Source organism: Diabrotica undecimpunctata, chromosome 2 (assembly GCF_040954645.1).
Source record: "Diabrotica undecimpunctata isolate CICGRU chromosome 2, icDiaUnde3, whole genome shotgun sequence".
Taxonomy (NCBI): Eukaryota; Metazoa; Arthropoda; class Insecta; order Coleoptera; family Chrysomelidae; genus Diabrotica; species Diabrotica undecimpunctata.
In genome coordinates, this window is record NC_092804.1 from 130,495,876 (window position 1) to 130,516,025 (window position 20,150).

Here is a 20,150-nt window from a genome sequence, read left to right on the forward strand (position 1 = left end):
ATCCATCCTTAAGATTCTTCACAAGCCCTAAGACACTACAATACCCAGTGCTAGCGTATTTCCGTTATATCCTTCTTAATAATCACAGAATATCGATTAAATTTTCACAGTCCATCGGAAATACCCCAAAAATGTCCTTACATGAAAATAAAACATGTAGTTCAAACTTAAAAAAGTTTCTACGACTTTAAAGCAAAATGTAGAGGTAATTTCAAAATTTGCATAACTACTGAAAATATCGAGTTTTTATGAAATACAGTTTGGAAAATGTACGTAATATGATGATACAGCAATAGTGGATACCGCGTAAGAATAATTCACATATGTGTTATTTCTTACATCGTGATTTTAGCTATACCCCACGGGGAGATAAAAAAGAAAGTGTTGGTTCAACGGTTCAATTGAGGTTGACGACCAGTATGACAAAGTCTTGTCTATTGTAAGCTTGGTGTATGAGAGCATTTCCTTCAGTTCTAGTTCAATGTTATATATACCACAGTTTTTTTCAATGTTTGCTTTAATAATTAGTTATAATTGTTTGTATTACTTGTGACGCAGTATTTGTCCGAGATATGAAGTTTTGCTAACTATGACGCTCTTCAACAGATATGAGTGAGCTTTTTTCCTTAAACATTTCTACGTTGTTTGTTTTTGTGGTCCAACTTATTCGCAACATTCTTCTATACAGCTACATTTCAAATGCCCTTGACTTGTTTAAGTGTCAATCTAGTGCAGCCGTATAGAAGCAGACACCATATATATTTATTTTAATGTATATGTAATTTATTAGTCTTTTTAATATGACCAATTTTGGTATTCAAAGTATGTTTCTTATGGTTATGAATACTGCTCTATCGATTTTAAGTCTTCTCTAAGTGGTTTAGTTGGCATTTTATTTCTTTACCCAGGTATATACATATATTATTGAATGGTTTGCAGATTAATTCCATTGATATTAACATTAAGATCATGATGGGTTTGTGAGTCTCGGCAGAAAACTAAAGTTTTTTTATGGTATTAATTTCCAACCCCATTCCTATGCTGTCTTATATACATATAAACTTTGATCAGATAAAAGGCATATATCGAGCACAGTTTAATTTAATCTTGCCCAAGTACTTTCGATCCCTAGATCATCTTCAGGGACATTTCGTCAATTGCGGCCTATCCGACAAGAACAAAATGTCATAAACATATAAATGTACATCACTATATGCTGAAGCCGGAGACAGAATTCTGTCTCCGACTTCTGCAAGTAATGTAGCCTTTCTTAAATAATTTTAAAGTGTTTGTTTGTCCTTTTGTAGTGTTACCATTTGATTAGTTCAATCAAAAGCTTATTTTTGTGAAAAATAAAGCAGGTGTAGAGGTTTCTTTTCATTTTCAAATATCTCCGAGCGATTAACATTAGTCCCACATATCTTATTTCCGTACCCTTTCTAAAACCATATTGTGAGTGGTTTAGATATTAATCGCATTTGTTGTAAATGCGGTTAAACATCATTATAATTAAAATTTTTGCTGCGTGACTCATAAGAGATGTTGTTTTTCTTGCCTTATGCTTATTTCGTTGTAAACCAGTCTTGAGGTAGTGTCCCAGTTTCATATATAGGATTAATAAAGCGTGTCAGATATTTGGTTTTAGCAGGACTTCAGTTGTTAAAGTGTTCAGCTACCGTTGCATCTTCAGCGGGTAACTTTTGGGCTTTTATTTAAGTTATAGTCAGTCTTAAGGGGCCTGCGTAGCGCAAGCGGTAGGATGCTTGACTCGCAAGCCGGTGGTCCGGGGTTCGAATCCCACCGCCGGCAAGAACATCTAGACATTTTAAAAATGTCTATAGGCCCCAGGTCGACTCAGCCTGAATAAAAATGAGTACCTTGGGTAAAACCAGGGGTAATAATAGACGGTTGAAGCGTAGCACTGGCCATGTTACCTTCCTTGTATACCGTAGGCCCTAGATATAGCAGACTACCCTGCTATACTCCCAAAGCCGCGACAGTGGTATAAAACGGGAGATTATTATATATATATATATATATATATATATATATATATATATATATATATATATATATATATATATAGTCAGTCTTATCTTTGAGAAAAGATTTGCGAGGTCGTATTCTATATCAACTGAAGTACTTTGTTGTGGTCTGTCCCAAATTTGTTTTTTGTTTATCAGTATGTAAGTCTATTTAATTTTTTGCATCAATTATTATTAACAGATGCTTGGTTTGTAGAGGCCTGATACGATTTTAATTTTCTTTTGTAATTTTCTGTTTTTGTGTTAAGCCTGGTGGTTTTCTACTTCCTTACATCTATTCCCTAACGATATTTCTTTTGCTTCTTTAATTCGTTGGTCTATTTGCTTGTTTAGTTGCTTGTATTTACTTATATCTTTAGTTTTGACTGTGCGTCTGGCCTCCATAAAATATAGTATTATCATTGGTCATACAGAGTTTCTTTTTTCTTCTTTCTACTTTGTCTATTGTGTTTTCTTCTGCTATAACAATGGCATTTTTATCCTATCCATGTATCTTCTATATAACAATTATTTGATCAACTTGTTAATTTCTGCGCTTGTATTTAAAGTTATGTAAAGTTATGTTTACATGTTACTAGTATTGGTTTATTTGATCTTCATATGCTTTAATCTAGTTGATTCTGTTGTCTATTTTGGTTTTTTGGATGTTTCTAAGGTTTACTCTCATACTTAATACGACAGAACTGTGATATGCTATTTCTATATTTTGCGTTGCTTGTAATATAGTGTATTTGGTTTCTAGCTAGCACTACATTTAAATATAATTTTATGAACAAAACACATTGTGTAAATTGGATTATTTCTTATATACTGTTTTTTATGTCAAATAATACAGACTTTGTTAAACATTATCTGATTTATTCTCAAAAATAAATTTGAAAAAATAGTTTTTTTATTTCCTACGTATATTTCTCGATTTATTCTATTAGGTATTTATTAGCCATTATATTGCGTTTAATGGGGTTTTAGAATATCGTTTTGAGTATCGTAAGATATTAAATTCTTGTGCTGTTATGTAGAATGTTCTTCTTCTTCTTCCTTTTATGTAGACATGACTCTTTTCTCTGTTTTTCAATGTGCCTCTAATAAATTGTCCATCGTTCCATCCATCGTTCCATCGTTTTCGTGGTCTTCCTACTAATCGTCTTCCTATTGTGGAACCGTCTCTTTCCATCTTTACTATTCCATTTGTTGTCATTCGGCTTATATAATCGTTTAATTCTACTCTCCTATTTCTTACCCAGTCCTTGATGTTCTCCACCTTGCATCTACGTCGTAAATCTGTACTACTAGCTGTGTCCCATAGTGTGTTATCATCAATTTTTCTAAGTGTTTTCATCTTTGCTGTTTCTAACATTTTTTTGTCCTCTCTGTGTCAGGTTGTGTTTCTTACGCGTATGTCATTATTGGTCTGTCTATGACTGTTAGATATATGACTGTTTTATAAATTATTTTGCCTTTAATTTCCTTCTCGATATTTTTATTTCTTTATACTGTTTCATTCAGGCCACCTGCGGCTATGTTTGCTCTATTCACTTGATCTTCTACTTCTGTTTCGACTTTCCATAGCTAGATAATGTGATACTTAGATATTTAAACTCCATTAATTTTTTCTATTATCTGACCTTCCAGCTCCAATTTACTTACTTAATCTTAGTAAATTTTCTGTTATAACCATGCATTTTGTCTTTGTTGGGGAAATTAACATGCGGTTATATTGAATTTATGCAACATACGTTGTAAATTATCTTCACTTTGAAAGAGTAGTATTGCGTCGTCTGCGTAGCAAATTATTTGAAGTTGTTTTTCTCCCTTTTGGTATCCCTTTTTAGTTCTTACTTTTTTATTTTTTATCCAAAATCAGGTTTAACAATACAGGACCTAGAGAACCTCCCTATCTTATCCCACTGCTAGCTTTAATACGGTCAGTTAGATCTTCTACTTTTAATTTGGTTGCGTATTTTTAGTAGATATTTTCTATCGTTTTAATTATTTCCAAAGTATCTCTCTTGCGTACAATAAGTGGATAAAGTCTTTTAATTTGACCCGGTCAAATGCCTTCTTAAGGTCCACGAAACATAGATATGCCGGTTTATTGTATTTTATTGATTTCTCTTGCACTTGCTTCATTATAAGTATAGCGTCGGTGCATGATCTTCCCGACCATCATATCTAATTTTGCTAATATGTACATTAATTTTTCAGTTTTAAAATCCACAAGGAATCTACGTTCCTGTATTTGGCTGTATACCATATATTAAAAAAATTTATTAAAAATCCTTTGTAAAAGGTATATATTTTTAAAAACCCAAACGGGCTGTTACAGACAAAACGTTTTCGGAATCCATTATTCCATCATCAGTGTCCTATAAAATATATAACCACTTAATTAAAGATAACGTGAAGTTAAAATTTTGACTAAGGTTCATGTAAAGTGTGGTTAATACTTACTAGGTGTACATGAATGTAGCCACTAAATACATGGGTAAAAACCCGTTAACAAAAATTTAGTTACATTTGTTTTACATTATATTATATAAATTGCTAGGATGCTAAAGTTACCGTTGGATTAGGTAACATGGCGACATATGACTCCACGTTGAAGTTGCAAGTCCTGAGACGGTGTGTCTACGAGGACTTAATGGAAGCAACTGATTGAAATGACAATGTTGACAAGTTAGGACGGAACAAGTAACAGAGTAGTCAACATAACTGTATGTGTCTACTTAAGACAAAAGCCAACGTTAATTAAATTGTTAAAGTAATAGATTTTTTGATATTAAATAATATAACAGTATCAACCATCAATGTTGTTGTTTTTTAAAAATTGATTTTTATGTGTATGAGATGAAGTGTGGAGAGTAGATAATGTGGTTATAGTTAGGCAACCAACTATGCATGTGTGTGGTAGTGTAATGAAAAAGAGATTTTTATATTTAGGCCCTTTATGTTTATTCAACATTTGGTACTTGGAAAATAGAAAATAGACACATGTAGAAGGTTGAGTTATAGAAATTTTGTTTGATATTGGTGGAAAATGAATGAATATATTTAAAATATGAAAGTGTTCTTACATGAATGAGATAAAACTTTTGTAGTATAATGGTCATGTGAAATTTAAGTTACCGAGTTATAAGTTAAATTTCACATGACCATTATACTACAAAAGTTTTATCTCATTCATGTAAGAACACTTTCATATTTTAAATATATTCATTCATTTTCCACCAATATCAAACAAAATTTCTATAACTCAACCTTCTACATGTGTCTATTTTCTATTTTCCAAGTACCAAATGTTGAATAAACATAAAGGGCCTAAATATAAAAATCTCTTTTTCATTACACTACCACACACATGCATAGTTGGTTGCCTAACTATAACCACATTATCTACTCTCCACACTTCATCTCATACACATAAAAATCAATTTTTAAAAAACAACAACATTGATGGTTGATACTGTTATATTATTTAATATCAAAAAATCTATTACTTTAACAATTTAATTAACGTTGGCTTTTGTCTTAAGTAGACACATACAGTTATATTGACTACTCTGTTACTTGTTCCGTCCTAACTTGTCAACATTGTCATTTCAATCAGTTGCTTCCATTAAGTCCTCGTAGACACACCGTCTCAGGACTTGCGACTTCAACGTGGAGTCATATGTCGCCATGTTACCTAATCCAACGGTAACTTTAGCATCCTAGCAATTTATATAATATAATGTAAAACAAATGTAACTAAATTTTTGTTAACGGGTTTTTACCCATGTATTTAGTGGCTACATTCATGTACACCTAGTAAGTATTAACCACACTTTACATTAACCTTAGTCAAAATTTTAACTTCACGTTCTCTTTAATTAAGTGGTTATATATTTTATAGGACACTGATGATGGAATAATGGATTCCGAAAACGTTTTGTCTATAACAGCCCGTTTGGGTTTTTAAAAATATATACCTTTTACAAAGGATTTTTAATAAATTTTTTTCAGTTTTAGTATTTTCAGCATATATTTCGTTTGTATATGAGTTTTGATCATCCTTTTGTTTTTTTTTATTCGGATTTTTTACTTGTAACATTTTAATCAGCTAGAATATTTTTAGACCTAAAGCACCATCTTCTTGCTTTGTCAAATATTTTGAACACACCATGTTTATCTTTATACGTATCATGAAGTATAATCATGAAGTGTAGACATCTTCATAAAAATGTTTCTTACAAACTACTGAAGCATGTGAAGCAAGAACTGAGGGGACATTAAAGTGCTTACTCGACCCCTGCCTGGTCTCAGGACTAATAGTTTTAGATGATTAATTGAATCATAAGCCTCTTTAAAATATATAAAGATTAATATATAAAGATAAAATAAATATATAAAGCTTGATTATACGTCTTGATTATTTATAGTCCCAATATATTTGAAAAAAAAAAAATTTTTGCCAAACGGTGTTTAATTCCTGGTAATATATTCTGTTATGGAGAGTATACAAAAATATATGTAATACTCACTCACTAGTAATTTAATTGATGACTTACTCCCATAAGTGAGAGGCTTGAGTAAGGTTAACTTGAGACTCTTGTAAAATGAAGCTGATAATAAAGTTTGTTATTAATTAATGTATGTCCTATGACCGCCAATGTTCTATTTATATTGTGTATAATTAAATTAGGTTATGCTCCTGGGAGATTCTGGAGTTGGAAAGACATGCATCCTGATGAGGTTCAGAGAAGGTACCTTTTTATCTGGAAATTTCATATCTACAGTAGGAGTTGATTTTAGAGTAAGAATATCTATTTTATTTTTATATAATTACTAAAAGTGAAAGTCATTTGTGGGTTATCCAATTAACTATTACATTTAATAACAACCATTTAATACGTTATTCCATAAAATTTTTTTGAAATTAATAATAACAAGATCACATCTCAAATATGCCATTATGTATTGTGTTCAAATGAGGAACATCTAAGTTAATATAATTAGTCAAACAATTCCGAATTTTATATTCTAATAAAACTTGAAATAATATGGGTAATTTGGGTAAGTAACGTACTCTCATGTTATTTGACCGGTGCCATTTTGTAAGAAATTATATCCGGGATTGTATGGCAAATAATACCTCTTCTAGAAGTTTGTTGAAAGTCATAATTTCAGACAAAAAACGTCATCTACAGTTCATTCATAATACATGTTTCCAACTGTAAACAATTGCACGTGAAAGCCAAACAGGGTCGTACTGAGATGTATCATATGATTTTTCAAACTATTTACTTCTCTAAACTAAGAATGTAAGAATTGTTTAAAGATTAACTGTAAGTAAAATTTGATGTTTCATTGAAGAAAAATGTGCTAAAATAAAATATTCATTAACTAAGATATACATAATAAATAAAGCAGCATCATCTTAAGTTTTTCAAAACGTAAACACATACAATTTAAATCATTCAGAGCCTGAGGAGCTACATGTGTTGCTTCCTTCGTCTGGATTTATTATTATTGGTTCGATATGGGTGTCTTTTATTTTGTCCAACTTTCAAATTTTTGACTTGACTTTTTATTTAACGTGTTGCACCCATTTATGCCATTTAGTTGAAGTAATATTATTTATTGCACCATAAAAAATATTTTTCATATCTGCAAATTAAAAAGTATTGTTTTTGACTGTTACATAATTTGTCACTTCTGCCCAGATGAGTTCAATCGGATTAAGCCCAAAATAGTATGAAGGAAGCCTTAAAACTATGTTGTTTTGGCTTTTTGCCTTCCTATCGTTCATGCGCACAGCCGGTCCCAAGCCCGGATAAGAGAGGAAGGTTGATGGGCCAGGTTAGCATTCTACCCATTGTAAAAGAAAACAAGGCTCAAAGAACCGATATAAAGCCTCGGAACCAGACTGAATCTAAGATGATGAGCCACGCAAAGAAAAGGAAAGCGAGAAGGAAAAATAAGCCCACAATCAGATTAGCAACATGGAACATAACATCTTTTAACAACAAAGAACAAGAGATATTAGAAGAACTGATAAATAAAAATATAGACCTTTGTGCAATCCAAGAAATCAAGAAGAAAGGTAAAGGCCAAAGAGACTATAACCAATATTTTCTAGCATACGGTGGAATGACGAAAGAAGAACGAGCACGAGCAGGCGTAGGTATACTTGTCCATAAAAAAATTTAAAGACAACATAAATAACTGCCGTTATATTTCCGAAAGAATAATACATATCAACATCACAATGGAATACGAAACATTAAATGCCATATCTATCTATAGCCCCGAGGACTGCAAACCTAAGGAGGAACGAGAGGCATTCTACGAACAATTGCAAACCATAATGGATGAAATACCTCATGAAGAACCTTTAATTCTTATGGGTGACTTTACTGTAAGAATCGGAAATGAAATAGTTTCAGGAGTAAAATAAATACTTAATAAAAACCATGTCAATGCAAATGGAGAACTTATGCCTAATCTCTGTGGTTTTAACGAAGTGATAATAAATAATACATTTTTCGATCATAAGCTCCAGTATAAATATACATTTGAAAACTCCAGGGGGTACAAATCTGTTATTGATTTTATAGTCACTAATAGAAAAATCCACCCAAAGCAGATTCTAGATATCCAAACACAAACTAGAACTAGCAAAAATAAGAATGAAAATAACACCAAACCATTTTCTACAGGAAATCACCTAGGAAAAATTCAATGTAGAATCACTGTAGAACGACTCTACAAGAAAAATGTACCAAAGAAGGCTAGCATAGAAGATACAGCTGAGACAAATATACGACATAGAAGATATAAACTCGAGCTGGGAGAAAATTAAAAACAACATTTAAGAAGCAGCAACAGAAGCTCTAGGAAAAGGCAAAGTCAAATTTAATAAAAAAAAACAACAACAATACACCGTGGTTCATGAAAAAAAATAAAAAAAAAATGTAATGAGAAACGAGAGGCCTACACGAAGTAAAAAACATCAAATACTCTAGAATCCAGAGACACCTATAGCAGAATACGAAATGAAACAAAAAAGTTGGTAAGAAGAACGGAAATAAACGGCAGAATTAAAGAAATACAATAACATACCAGCAAACAAATGGGAAAGATACCTGACGGAACTGTTTAAAGAAACACAAAATAATAATCAACACAATAACGTACCTGAATTAAGACACGAAATAGAATTCAGTTCTCAGGAAGTAGAGATAGCCATAAATTCACTCAAAAATGAAAAGTCACCAGGACCAGACGAAATAACCCACGACCTTCTAAAACACGAAGAGGAAAGTATAACCCTAGAGATGACAAAACTTATACAAAAACTAATATTGCACTTCAAGATACCAGACGTATGGAGAAACAGCATAATGATACCAATGTTTAAGAAAGGAGGTAAAGAAGACCCCAACAATTTTAGAGGTAGAAATCTATTGAACATAGGCACTTTATCAGATGAACAACAAAGATTAAGATCTGGAAGATCCTGCGTAGACGCCGTATTTGTACTAGGAAAAATTACAGAAAAGGCCATTAAATACAATAAACCAGCATATCTATGTTTTATAGACCTGACAAAGGCTTTCGATCGCATCTAAGTCAAAGACGTCTTACACCTACTGTATAAAAGAAACACCAATCAATATTATACAAACCATCGAAAACATCTACTTCCATAATTGAATACAGGCAAAGGTAAATGGAAAACTAACACAGTGTATACCAGTACAAAGCGGAGTCAGACAGGGTGACTCGTTAAGCCCACTTCTCTTTAATATAATAATGGACGAAATAATACAAGCAGTACGTTAATATGATAATATCAGCAGAAAAAACCAAATGTATGACAACATCTAAATACCCACTACGATAAAATCAAAATTGATGGGAAAATAATAAAGCAGAAAGCAAAGTATAGATATCTGGGAATAGATATGACTAGTTTCGGAGATGTTAAAGAAGAAGTACGACAACAAACACCTAAGACAAGACACGAAAACAAGAATCTATAAAGCAGCAACTGGACCTACATTAACATACACGGCGGAGACAAGACCTGATATATCTAAAACGAGACGACTACTAGAAACAACAGAGATGAAAATACTCCGATGAATATCAGAGAAAAGTCTGTTGGATAGGCAGAGAAGCGAAAACATAAGAAGAGCATGTCATATAGAAGACATAAATGGATGGGTGACAAAACGGAAACAGGAGTGGAACGAACACATTAGTAGAATGGTGGAGGATAGGATAGTACAAATAGCACGAGATAAGTCACCAAAGGGACGAAGAAGACCAAGAAAAAAATGGTGACCAATTTAGGAGGCTAATATTGAAGAAAAAACAGGCTATAAAGCCTACATACAATAAGAAAGAAGAAAAAGAAGAAGAAATAAACCTAAGGGACGACTTCTGAGAGAGATCAAAGGAGACTTGGAATGGGTCGAACGTTTTCCGTCAATCTAGTAATGGCGTTAAAAAGAATTGATTTACCATTATAGAAGAGTAAATATTTATACTAGCAACTAAAAGTAATATTAAAATTGGTCTACCACAATTTTACTAAGTGCACGAATCCATAACGTACATTACATTTGGATTTATTTCCTTGCGTTTCCTCAAATAGAAGATTGGGTTTATATTGAGTGCATTTTCTGTTAGGTAAATCGAATTCTAATGGTTAACCTAGTTTTATTACATTTCGTCAGTTATTGAGAAGTTCCAGATTTTTATAGAGATATTTTTATAAGTGATTTTTGATAAGTATCCATATTTGTAATATTAATATACAGCGTGTCAATTTTAAAACTTACAATTGGCTATACCTCACGAACAAAAGCTGATATTGAAAAATGCTTAAAACCGTTTCTAGGATAGTAAGGGAGAACTAAAATGACATAAAAGAGAACTCACCTTCAGTAGCCCCCTAGGCTCCACCTACCACAATTTTCTTCAAGTGCCCTCTCCGCTACGGAGTTTGGAAATCATCATTGCTATTCGTATCTTTGAAGCTGTTGCTCTAAATAATTGGTTAGATGTGCACTGGAAGCAGTCTCTTAAATTGCTCAGCCAAGATATACGTCGTCTCCTCACGCTTTGTTTGCCCCGAATCTTTCCTTGGATAATTAACTGAATCAATTGGTACTTTTTCCCTCTCATCACATGACCAAGATATTTAAACTTTCTTCTCTTGATGGTGATCAACAGCTCCCGTTCTTTGTTCATTCTTCAAAGAACTACACTATTTGTTATTTTGTCTGTCCAAGGTATTGTCAAAATTCTTCAAAATTCTTCTGTATATCCACTACCACAACCACTACCACAACCAAAAAAGTTTAAATTGCAAACCCCTACTTGTGATACATCATTAAAAGGACTATAAGAAATTCTATCCAATGGTATAAATAGTAATTATACAGGGTGAAGCAATAATTGTGAAACTTTGGCTTAAATGGAAAATGTAATGAGGTTTTTGTTGATTCTGGTGATGACCCTGTCTAATTATTGTTTAATAATTATTCAGGGTGTTAATATCAGCCGGCTTACTATTACTTTTGTATTTGTAATGCTATCTCCCGGACTATTATTTTTAATGATAAGTGCCCGTCGGATTTTTCTTGTTAAATAAAAACTTAATTTGCCGTTTTTGCAAAACAAGTTGAAAACATCTGTTTTTTGGGTTCTCTAAGATTCAATAATTTTTGGTTTATTTAAGAATTTTAAATGTTATTAGTTTTTATCATTTTTACGATCGGTACTGTCATTCAGCTGTAGTTGTCATGATGGTTTACAGTATACCTAAACGTGTGGTAAAAAAAAATAGATGGAGAATATTTAAACAACTTACGTTTCGCCGATGATATACTTATAATAGCTGAAGATCTAGGTATGGCAAGAGAGATGGTACAGGAACTCGTTGTGGTTACAGAAAATGTAGGTTTAAATATAAATATCTCGAAAACAAAAATCATGACCAATTTGGTACTCAACCAGAACATCAGTATTGGTGGGAAAGAAATAGAACTCGTAGATAGATATAAATACCTGGGACATGAAATTATGATTATCAGGGATAACCAGACTCATGAACTGAAGAGAAGAATCGGCCTTGGGTGGGCAGCATTTGGAAAACTGAGAGAAACTTTTAAAAGTGAGCTGCCCACATGCCTAAAGAGAAAGGTATTTGATCAGTGCGTCCTCCCAGTCTTGACGTATGGAGCAGAAACACTTACCTTAACAAAAGCAGCAGCTACCAAACTGAGAGTCACGCAGAGAAGAATGGAGCGGTCCATGTTAGGAATAACTCTGCGAGACAGAATAACCAACGAAGACATCAGGAGAAGAACCGGAGTGACTGACATCATCGAGAAGATAGCCAGACTAAAATGGAGATGGGCAGGACACATAGCCAGAATGACAGATGGGCGATGGACAAAGAGGTTATTGGGAATGGAGGCCAAGGGAAGACAAGAGAAGCGTCGGTCGACGACCTACAAGATGGACTGACGATTTAAGAAGATTCAATAAAAACTGGATAAGAGCGGCGCAAGATAGACGGGGTTGGAAACATGAGGAAGAGGCCTATGTTCAGCAGTGGACTCTTGAGGCTGGATGATGATAAAACGTGTGGAGATCATTTTCATAATTGCCTACCAGAACCAGTGTTATTTACGAAGAGCTCAAATATTTCATAAAAGGCATCCTGACAAAAATGTAAGTCACGTGTACGTCCACGATTTAGTTGAAAAGTTTAGAGAAACGGGATCAGTGTAAAATAAAAAAACAAAGGATGACCCAAGATTACTGAATAAAGCATTCCAAATTGAAGTCCTTAGACATTTTGCAATAGAGCCTACTGCATCAACACGTCAAGTATCTGCAATGACAGGACTTTCACATGCGTCGGTAAGAAAGGTGTTGAAATTACATAAGTTTTACCCGCACAAAACACAAATTCTTCAAGAACGAAGCGATGATGATCCAGAACGACGAATTGAGTTTTGTGAACTCATGACTGAAACAATTATTAATGTACTTTTATGCTGAATGGTAATGTAAATAAACAAAACTGTGGGTACTGGAGTGATGCGAACCCGCATCGATTCAGAAAAGGTCACACTCAATATCCTGAACAACTTAATGTTTGGACAGGAATATAAGGCGATGCTATAATTGGCCCCTTGTTCATACCAGGCAATTTAAGTGGCGACATTTATCTCGAGATGCTGGAAAACACCATCGAACCTTTAATTGTGCATGAATTAGAGAACCAAAGGGACGATCAAAAAGGCAACTTAGCTCTAGACGAAGATTTGCTGCACTTCCAACAAGATGGAGCACCTCTTCACTATGTAGCTCCAGTTCGGCACTGGTTGGATACTAATTATCCAAACAAATGGATTGGAAGAAAAGGTCCTATTGAGTGGCCATCGAGGTCACCAGACTTACCGCCGCCTGACTTTTTTCTATGGGGTTACCTCAAGTCAGTTGTCTATAAAACTCAACCTGGATCACTTGGGAAGTTGCAAGGAAGAATTACGCTATTACTAGAACAACATTTGCCAAAGTTCGTGCAGAATTTAAAAATAGGCTTTATTATTGTTTACAAAACAACGGAACCCACTTTGAACATTTACTTAATTGGCATTTTTAACAAACTTGTAGTTCAACAAAAACCTCATTAAATTTTCCATTTAAGCCCAAGTTTCACAATTATTGCTTCACCCTGTATAATTATTATTTATACTATTGGATAGCATTTTTTCTAGTCTTTTCAATGATGTATCACAAGTAGGGGTTTGCAATTAAAACTTTTTCGTTTGTGGTGGGTGGGGTCTAGGAGGTTGATGGGGGTGAGTTATCTTTCATGTCATTTTAGTTCTCCCTTACTATCCTAAAACCGGTTTTAAGCATTTTTCGATATCAGCTTTTGTTCGTGAGATAGGTATAGCCCATTGTAAGTTTTAAAATTGAAACACTGTATTTTTAAATAAGGTATATTGGTAAAAAGCTGTTTTCCTAATAAATAACACTGCAACATAAAAAGTTTTTAATTGAAATGAAAAGCTAATTAACTTATTTATTAGTAATAGATAATAAAAATATAGACAATAAAAAAATTAAAAATAGCCATTTTCATACAGAAATACAGAAATATTCAGTCCCATAAACATCAGAAAAGGATTGTAATTCTGAAACTACTTTCTTGTCTCATATTTTACAACGAATATTTTTGTAATTACTATTTAAATGGGAATAAGCCACAGTTAAAGATGTAAGTTTATTGACGTTTCAATTTCCACTTCGGAAATCGTTCTCAATCGTTGAAAGTGAAAAATACATTTTGACTATATATTTAACATTATTAGGTTTTTTGGGTTTCACAGTTAAATTTGGGTTTTTGGAGTGATAAGGGTTTCTCATGAGGGTATATTATATTAATTATCACCAAATTTTTGAGACGTGATCTTCGAATACTGCTGTTTTACTTTATAAAGAGAGTTTTTATGTAGTAATGGTATCAAATAATCTACATACAAAATATCTAAATACAATAGAGGACATGCAATTCCAAGTAAAAACATTACAAGAAAAATCAAAGAAGGTTAATCTAGAAATAAACGGCAACAAAACCACATAAATGCGATTGGGCACCAGTCTATTGTAATCAACGACCAGAAAATTGAGAGAGTGATGGAATTTGTATATCTAGGCAGTATAATTAACTGTAAATCCAGGATTTGCCAACTAAAACGAAATTATAAATGTCAACACAAATGTAAAAGCTGTATTACTAGGCGGCTGTGGATCGTGGAAAATATCAGCACCTATAGTAAACCAATTACCAATTTTACCAATTACCAATTTTAAATAAAAATTTATTGAAACAAATCAACCAAGACAATATCGTAAAACAGAAAAAATAAAGAAAATGGAGATTGTTGAGCCACACACTTCGTATACCTCTAGATGACATTGCCAGGACAGCACGGGAAGAAGAAGAAGAAAGTAAGAGGAAAATCCTGCCTTGAAATAAAAGTACTACCGAAAAATAGTTTTATGTACATATACCTACATACATTTTAGATATTACAAATATCTGCTTCTCTTATTGGATTGTGTTGTCTACACACGTCCAATTAACATTCATAATGTTTTGCTTATATTTTTAACAAACGTGGAACCTATCTGTTGCATATACCTTATACGTTTGGACAATTTATTTATTTTTCATGTTATCTTCTGACGAGTTAATTTTAAAAATGATAAGAAAGAAAAATATCTACAAAAAAAGAATCTGAGAATAACCTGTAAGTGAAACATAAAAAATATCATATCTTTCATTTGAAATAGGATATTGTATTTTTGTAGTCGAGTGGTAGCATAAAAAATAATTTAATTTATTTTGTTTAGACAAAAGTGGTAACTGTAGATAACACCAAAGTCAAATTACAAATATGGGACACTGCGGGGCAAGAACGATTTAGAAGTGTAACACATGCCTACTACCGAGATGCTCATGGTAAGTATCTAGCTTGTTTTTTGTTTTTTTCCTTTTCTTGATAATAATTATCGTGTCATCCCCGAATGGGAAACTTACGAAATCTATAGACATAGGCAACGGAATACGACAGGGGAACTCATTAACCTTTAAAATCTCATAATGCCAATGAAATATGTAAAACTGACTTTTATTTTTTTATGCTTTTCACAAATAAATTTTCACATGAAAACCAAATAACATTAACTTTCTTGTCTAACATGCTACTTCACTTAAAATACCTGCCAAGTTTTCTTCTTTGATTGACTTCCAATGTCGTCTTTGTTGATTTTTAAGATTTGCAGTGTTAAGTCCCTAAGAGTTTACCCCATATAGACCATTGTCGAAGCCTTTAAAAAAGGTAAAAAGTCAAAAAAAATTATAGTAGAATAAAACCTATTGGAAAAGAAAGAGAATATGCTAAAAATGGAAGAAAAAATAAATTCCACTCCATCCGAGGTCGGGAAGTGGGAGGGGGTGAGTTTTTAAGGGTAAAAATCGGTTTATCGCGATTTTCGGCGAAACTACAAGTGCTATGGAAAAAAGTTAAATGGCGAAGTTGTAGTTAACAAAAAGATCTACAACTTTTGTATTAACACTTTTTTCACATAACCTCAAAATGTTTTTGATTTTTTTTTTATCTTTTACAAAAAAATTTTTTTTTACCAAATTTGGTGAAAAACTTGCCTTAGTATGTACCAAACACACTGTAATTTTTTTGGATTGAAAAATTTATTTTTTTACCTGATATTGATTTAATATCGAAAAAGCACCCTAATTTTCAATCGAAAATTTACGCGTCAAAATATCAGCTTTTTTAAAAAAGTCGATGGGTTTTTTGTTTGTTGAAATCTCTACTTTCCGATAGTGTGAAAAAAAGAATATACATTACTATGGGAAATGTTCTTAAAAAACGTAAAAAAAGAAGAAAACTTGAATCGAAATTTTTTTTTTTTCATCATTATGTACAATTTTGAGATATTTATTAAAATTAACACTGTAATTACTCATGTTGCCTAAGATTTCATGGTACATTGAAAAACGTTAAATCTCAGCTCTACGAATTATTTGTGAGTATAAATGGACCAACGCATTCTGACGGCATTGTGCATGTCGTCGACGGTGGATTTTTACTGCACAAAGTAATTTGGCAGAAAAATGAAAGGGTGGAAGAGATCATGAATGTATATTTGGGCTATGTCGAAAAACATTATGCAGCAGGCAGCCATTTCGTTTTTGACGGCTATCCCGAAATTGAAAAATCAGTTACTGTGACACCAGTACCAGCAGCTCATGCAACTAAAAAAGAAGAACGTATTCGTAGAAAAACCTCAGACAATATTCCAGAGTTTCATTATCAAAACCATACTAAAATACCATTTTTGCAGGAAAAATTTTTATCAAACGAGAAAAACAAAGACAAAATAATCAAAACGTTAATGGAAATATTACAGTCACAAGGATTTTTCTGTAAACAAGCAGAAGAAGATGCTGATATAATTAAGACTTCGATAGAAATTGCCAGAGATACAAATAAAACTGTCATTGTTGCGGGTCAAGATATTGATCTTTTGGCCCTTTTGATTCAATTAAATGAAAATAATAATGACATTAATTTTCTTAAACCAGGTTCTGGACTGTAAAAGATCAATTTTTCACGTCGAATAGTTTCAAATATGAATTTTGCAAAAATATCATTGCATTTCTGCATTGTTTTTCAGGTTGCGATACAACATCTGGATTTGCCGGGAAAGGAAAGAAAACTATCGTAAATTTATTATTAGACACTAAAAATTTGTCAAGTTTGGCTAACATTTTTAGATACAACAAGATATCGCAAAAAATGGATTACAATTAATCAAATCTATTTATAAGTACAAAAGGAATTGATCCCGGAAATACTGCTCAAAACTATTTGCTGCAGCTGTGAAACTGGATGTAACAATTTAAAATGTGGTTGTCGAAAACATGGTTTGAAATGCACAAATGTATATTCAAGTTGTCACGGCTCAGAAAAATGGTCTAATGTGGAGGAAAAAACCTACGAAGAAATTAATGATAATGATTGTGATGAAATTGTGGATGAGGAAGTAACGCAAACATGAAACAATATTGGAGATGAAGACGGTGATGGTTTTGAAGGTTTTGAAGATCTTCTAGAATCAGAAGGCTACGAAGGAATGCCATTAAAGATTCAAAAATTAATGCCCTAACATAAAATATGATAAATATATACATCATAAATATATATATATATATATACATATATATATATATATATATATATATATATATATATATATATATATATATATATATATGTATATATATATATATGTAAATATATATATATATATATATATATATATATATATATATATATATATATATATATTGTAAGATTGCCCATGACAAAAATGTAATTAAACATTAATAAACCAGCTTTTTAATTGTAAAAAAATCGTATAGCAGTCACATTTTTTTTATGAAATTACCTTTAAATCCTATCTTGAATATTTTTAACAGCTATTTTCACATGTCTTTTTGCAATCTTAATGTTTTGTGGATTTATAATTTTTTTGTTTATCAATGTATCATGAAATCTTAAGCTAAATGACTAATTACAGTACATTAAGTATTAATTATAATAAATATCTCAAAATTGTACATAATGATAAAAAAAAATTTCGATTCGAGTCTTCTTCGTTTTTTGCGTTTCCCATAGTAATGTATATTTTTTTCACACTATCGGAAAGTAGAGATTTCAACAAATAACAAGCCCACCGACTTTTTTAAAAAAGCAGATATTTTTACGCGTGAATTTTCGATTGAAAATTAGGGTGCTTTTTCGATATTAAATCAATATCAGGTAAAAAAATAAATTTTTCAATTCCAAAAAATTACAGTGTGTTTGGTACATACTAAGGCAAGTTTTCACCAAATTTCGTAAAAAAAAATTTTTTGTAAAAGACAAAAATAAAAAACCAAAAGCTTAGTTTTTTGAATTTTCCACAAAAATTTTGATGTTATGTGAAAAAGTGTAAATACAAAAGTTGTGGATCTTTTTGTTACCTACAACTTTGCAATTTAACTTTTTTCCATAGCACTTGTAGTTTCACCGAAAATCGCGATAAACCGATTTTTGCCCTTAAAAACTCACCCCCTCCCACTTCCCGACCTCGGATGGAGTGGAATTTATTTTTTCTTCCATTTTTAGCATATTCTCTTCATTTTCCAATAGGTTTTATTCTACTAAAGTTTTTTTTTGGTTTTAAAAAATATCGACCCTGGTCTAATATGCGATTTGTGGATTTTATACTTGGCTCTTAGTTCCATATTATTGCGAGTAAGGTAGTTTCTTAACTGTAGGAAGAAAGATCGTCGTCGCCAACTAACAGTTTTCTTCCAATATGGATTATTCAACACATACAATATTTATGCGTTTAGACAAACATTTTAAATGTTCACAAATATCCTATAGGCCAACTGTCTGTTCTCCTACAACAAGAATATACTCTGATCGTTTTATCAGCACTATCTACACCACCTTGTATTCTTGGATCATATATGACTTATTGTTCTTCTTTGGACAAATTAGATCATTATCATGTTGACTGAAAAGAACATGTACCATTCTATTTTTTTTATGCTTGTAACAAACCATCGCTATATCTCTGATAAATGCAAACATCAAAGTTTCTGCTGGTCGGCACATTAGATTCAACTATGTTGTAGTCTCTGGTTTATTCTCCCTAACAGTTCTAAAAATAATCAAATTTTAATTTAATAAATATTGTATCAGATGACATTTGTTAAAACAGTTATCCCTTATGATCCCTGGTCAACTTCCATAATAATGTTTCACCAAATCTTCTACTACACGATAATCTTGATTCCGTTCTGCTATACCACCTCGGGTCTTTCCAGTGTAAAGTTAAAAGCTATACAGATATGGTGTTTTAACATCAGCGACTGCCAAATTTTGATATCTTATCGACTTGGTTTGAACTGAATATATTATCTAAATGGGCACCTCCCCCTGCAAAACATTAACTGTTCATTAACTGTAACATGCTCTTTACCCTGCACCAGCCGCACTTAGTCTGACAGACTCTGTTCTTAGGAATTTTCATATAATTCAAATATTGGCTAAATTACAGCCCCACTCTTTTTAGTACCTTCCTAAAGCATTAGTACCTACACCCCTAAATAATCATAATTAAACCAGATAAGAGGCCTACGTGAAATGACGGGTGGAGTCTGTCAGCAAAGACGAGTAGTGAGATGTCAGTATTGTATTAGTATTTACAAAGAGAGGCCTTTGGTTTCAAAGTTATTCTCAGTTATAGTGAATAATAATGAATTATGAAAAGGAATGCGAATGTTTACAGCAATTGTTTGATGAAATAGATTCTGATGTAAAGTTTAAAGATGATGAGTTAAAGGATGAACAAGATAAAATTGAGGTACGTGAAGAGGACTCTGTTACTGAACAAGAAGATAATTCCAGTGACGATGACGTAGAAATAGAGACACCAGAAAAAATATTT

General features: G+C 32.3%; 1 protein-coding gene across 5 annotated transcripts in view; it reads left to right on the top strand.

The window, feature by feature from the left end:
- The window catches only part of LOC140434875 (ras-related protein Rab-37-like), a 258,107-nt gene that overhangs the window by 193,819 nt on the left and 44,138 nt on the right, over nt 1-20,150 (top strand). For 3 of the 5 annotated variants that reach the window (XM_072523469.1, XM_072523468.1, XM_072523470.1), the window contains exons 3-4: nt 6,727-6,837; nt 15,474-15,582. In XM_072523469.1, coding sequence (XP_072379570.1) covers nt 6,727-6,837; nt 15,474-15,582 — 220 coding nt within the window. The remainder of the gene's footprint in view (nt 1-6,726; nt 6,838-15,473; nt 15,583-20,150) is intronic. The other 2 variants (XM_072523471.1, XM_072523472.1) reach the window with 1 other exon arrangement.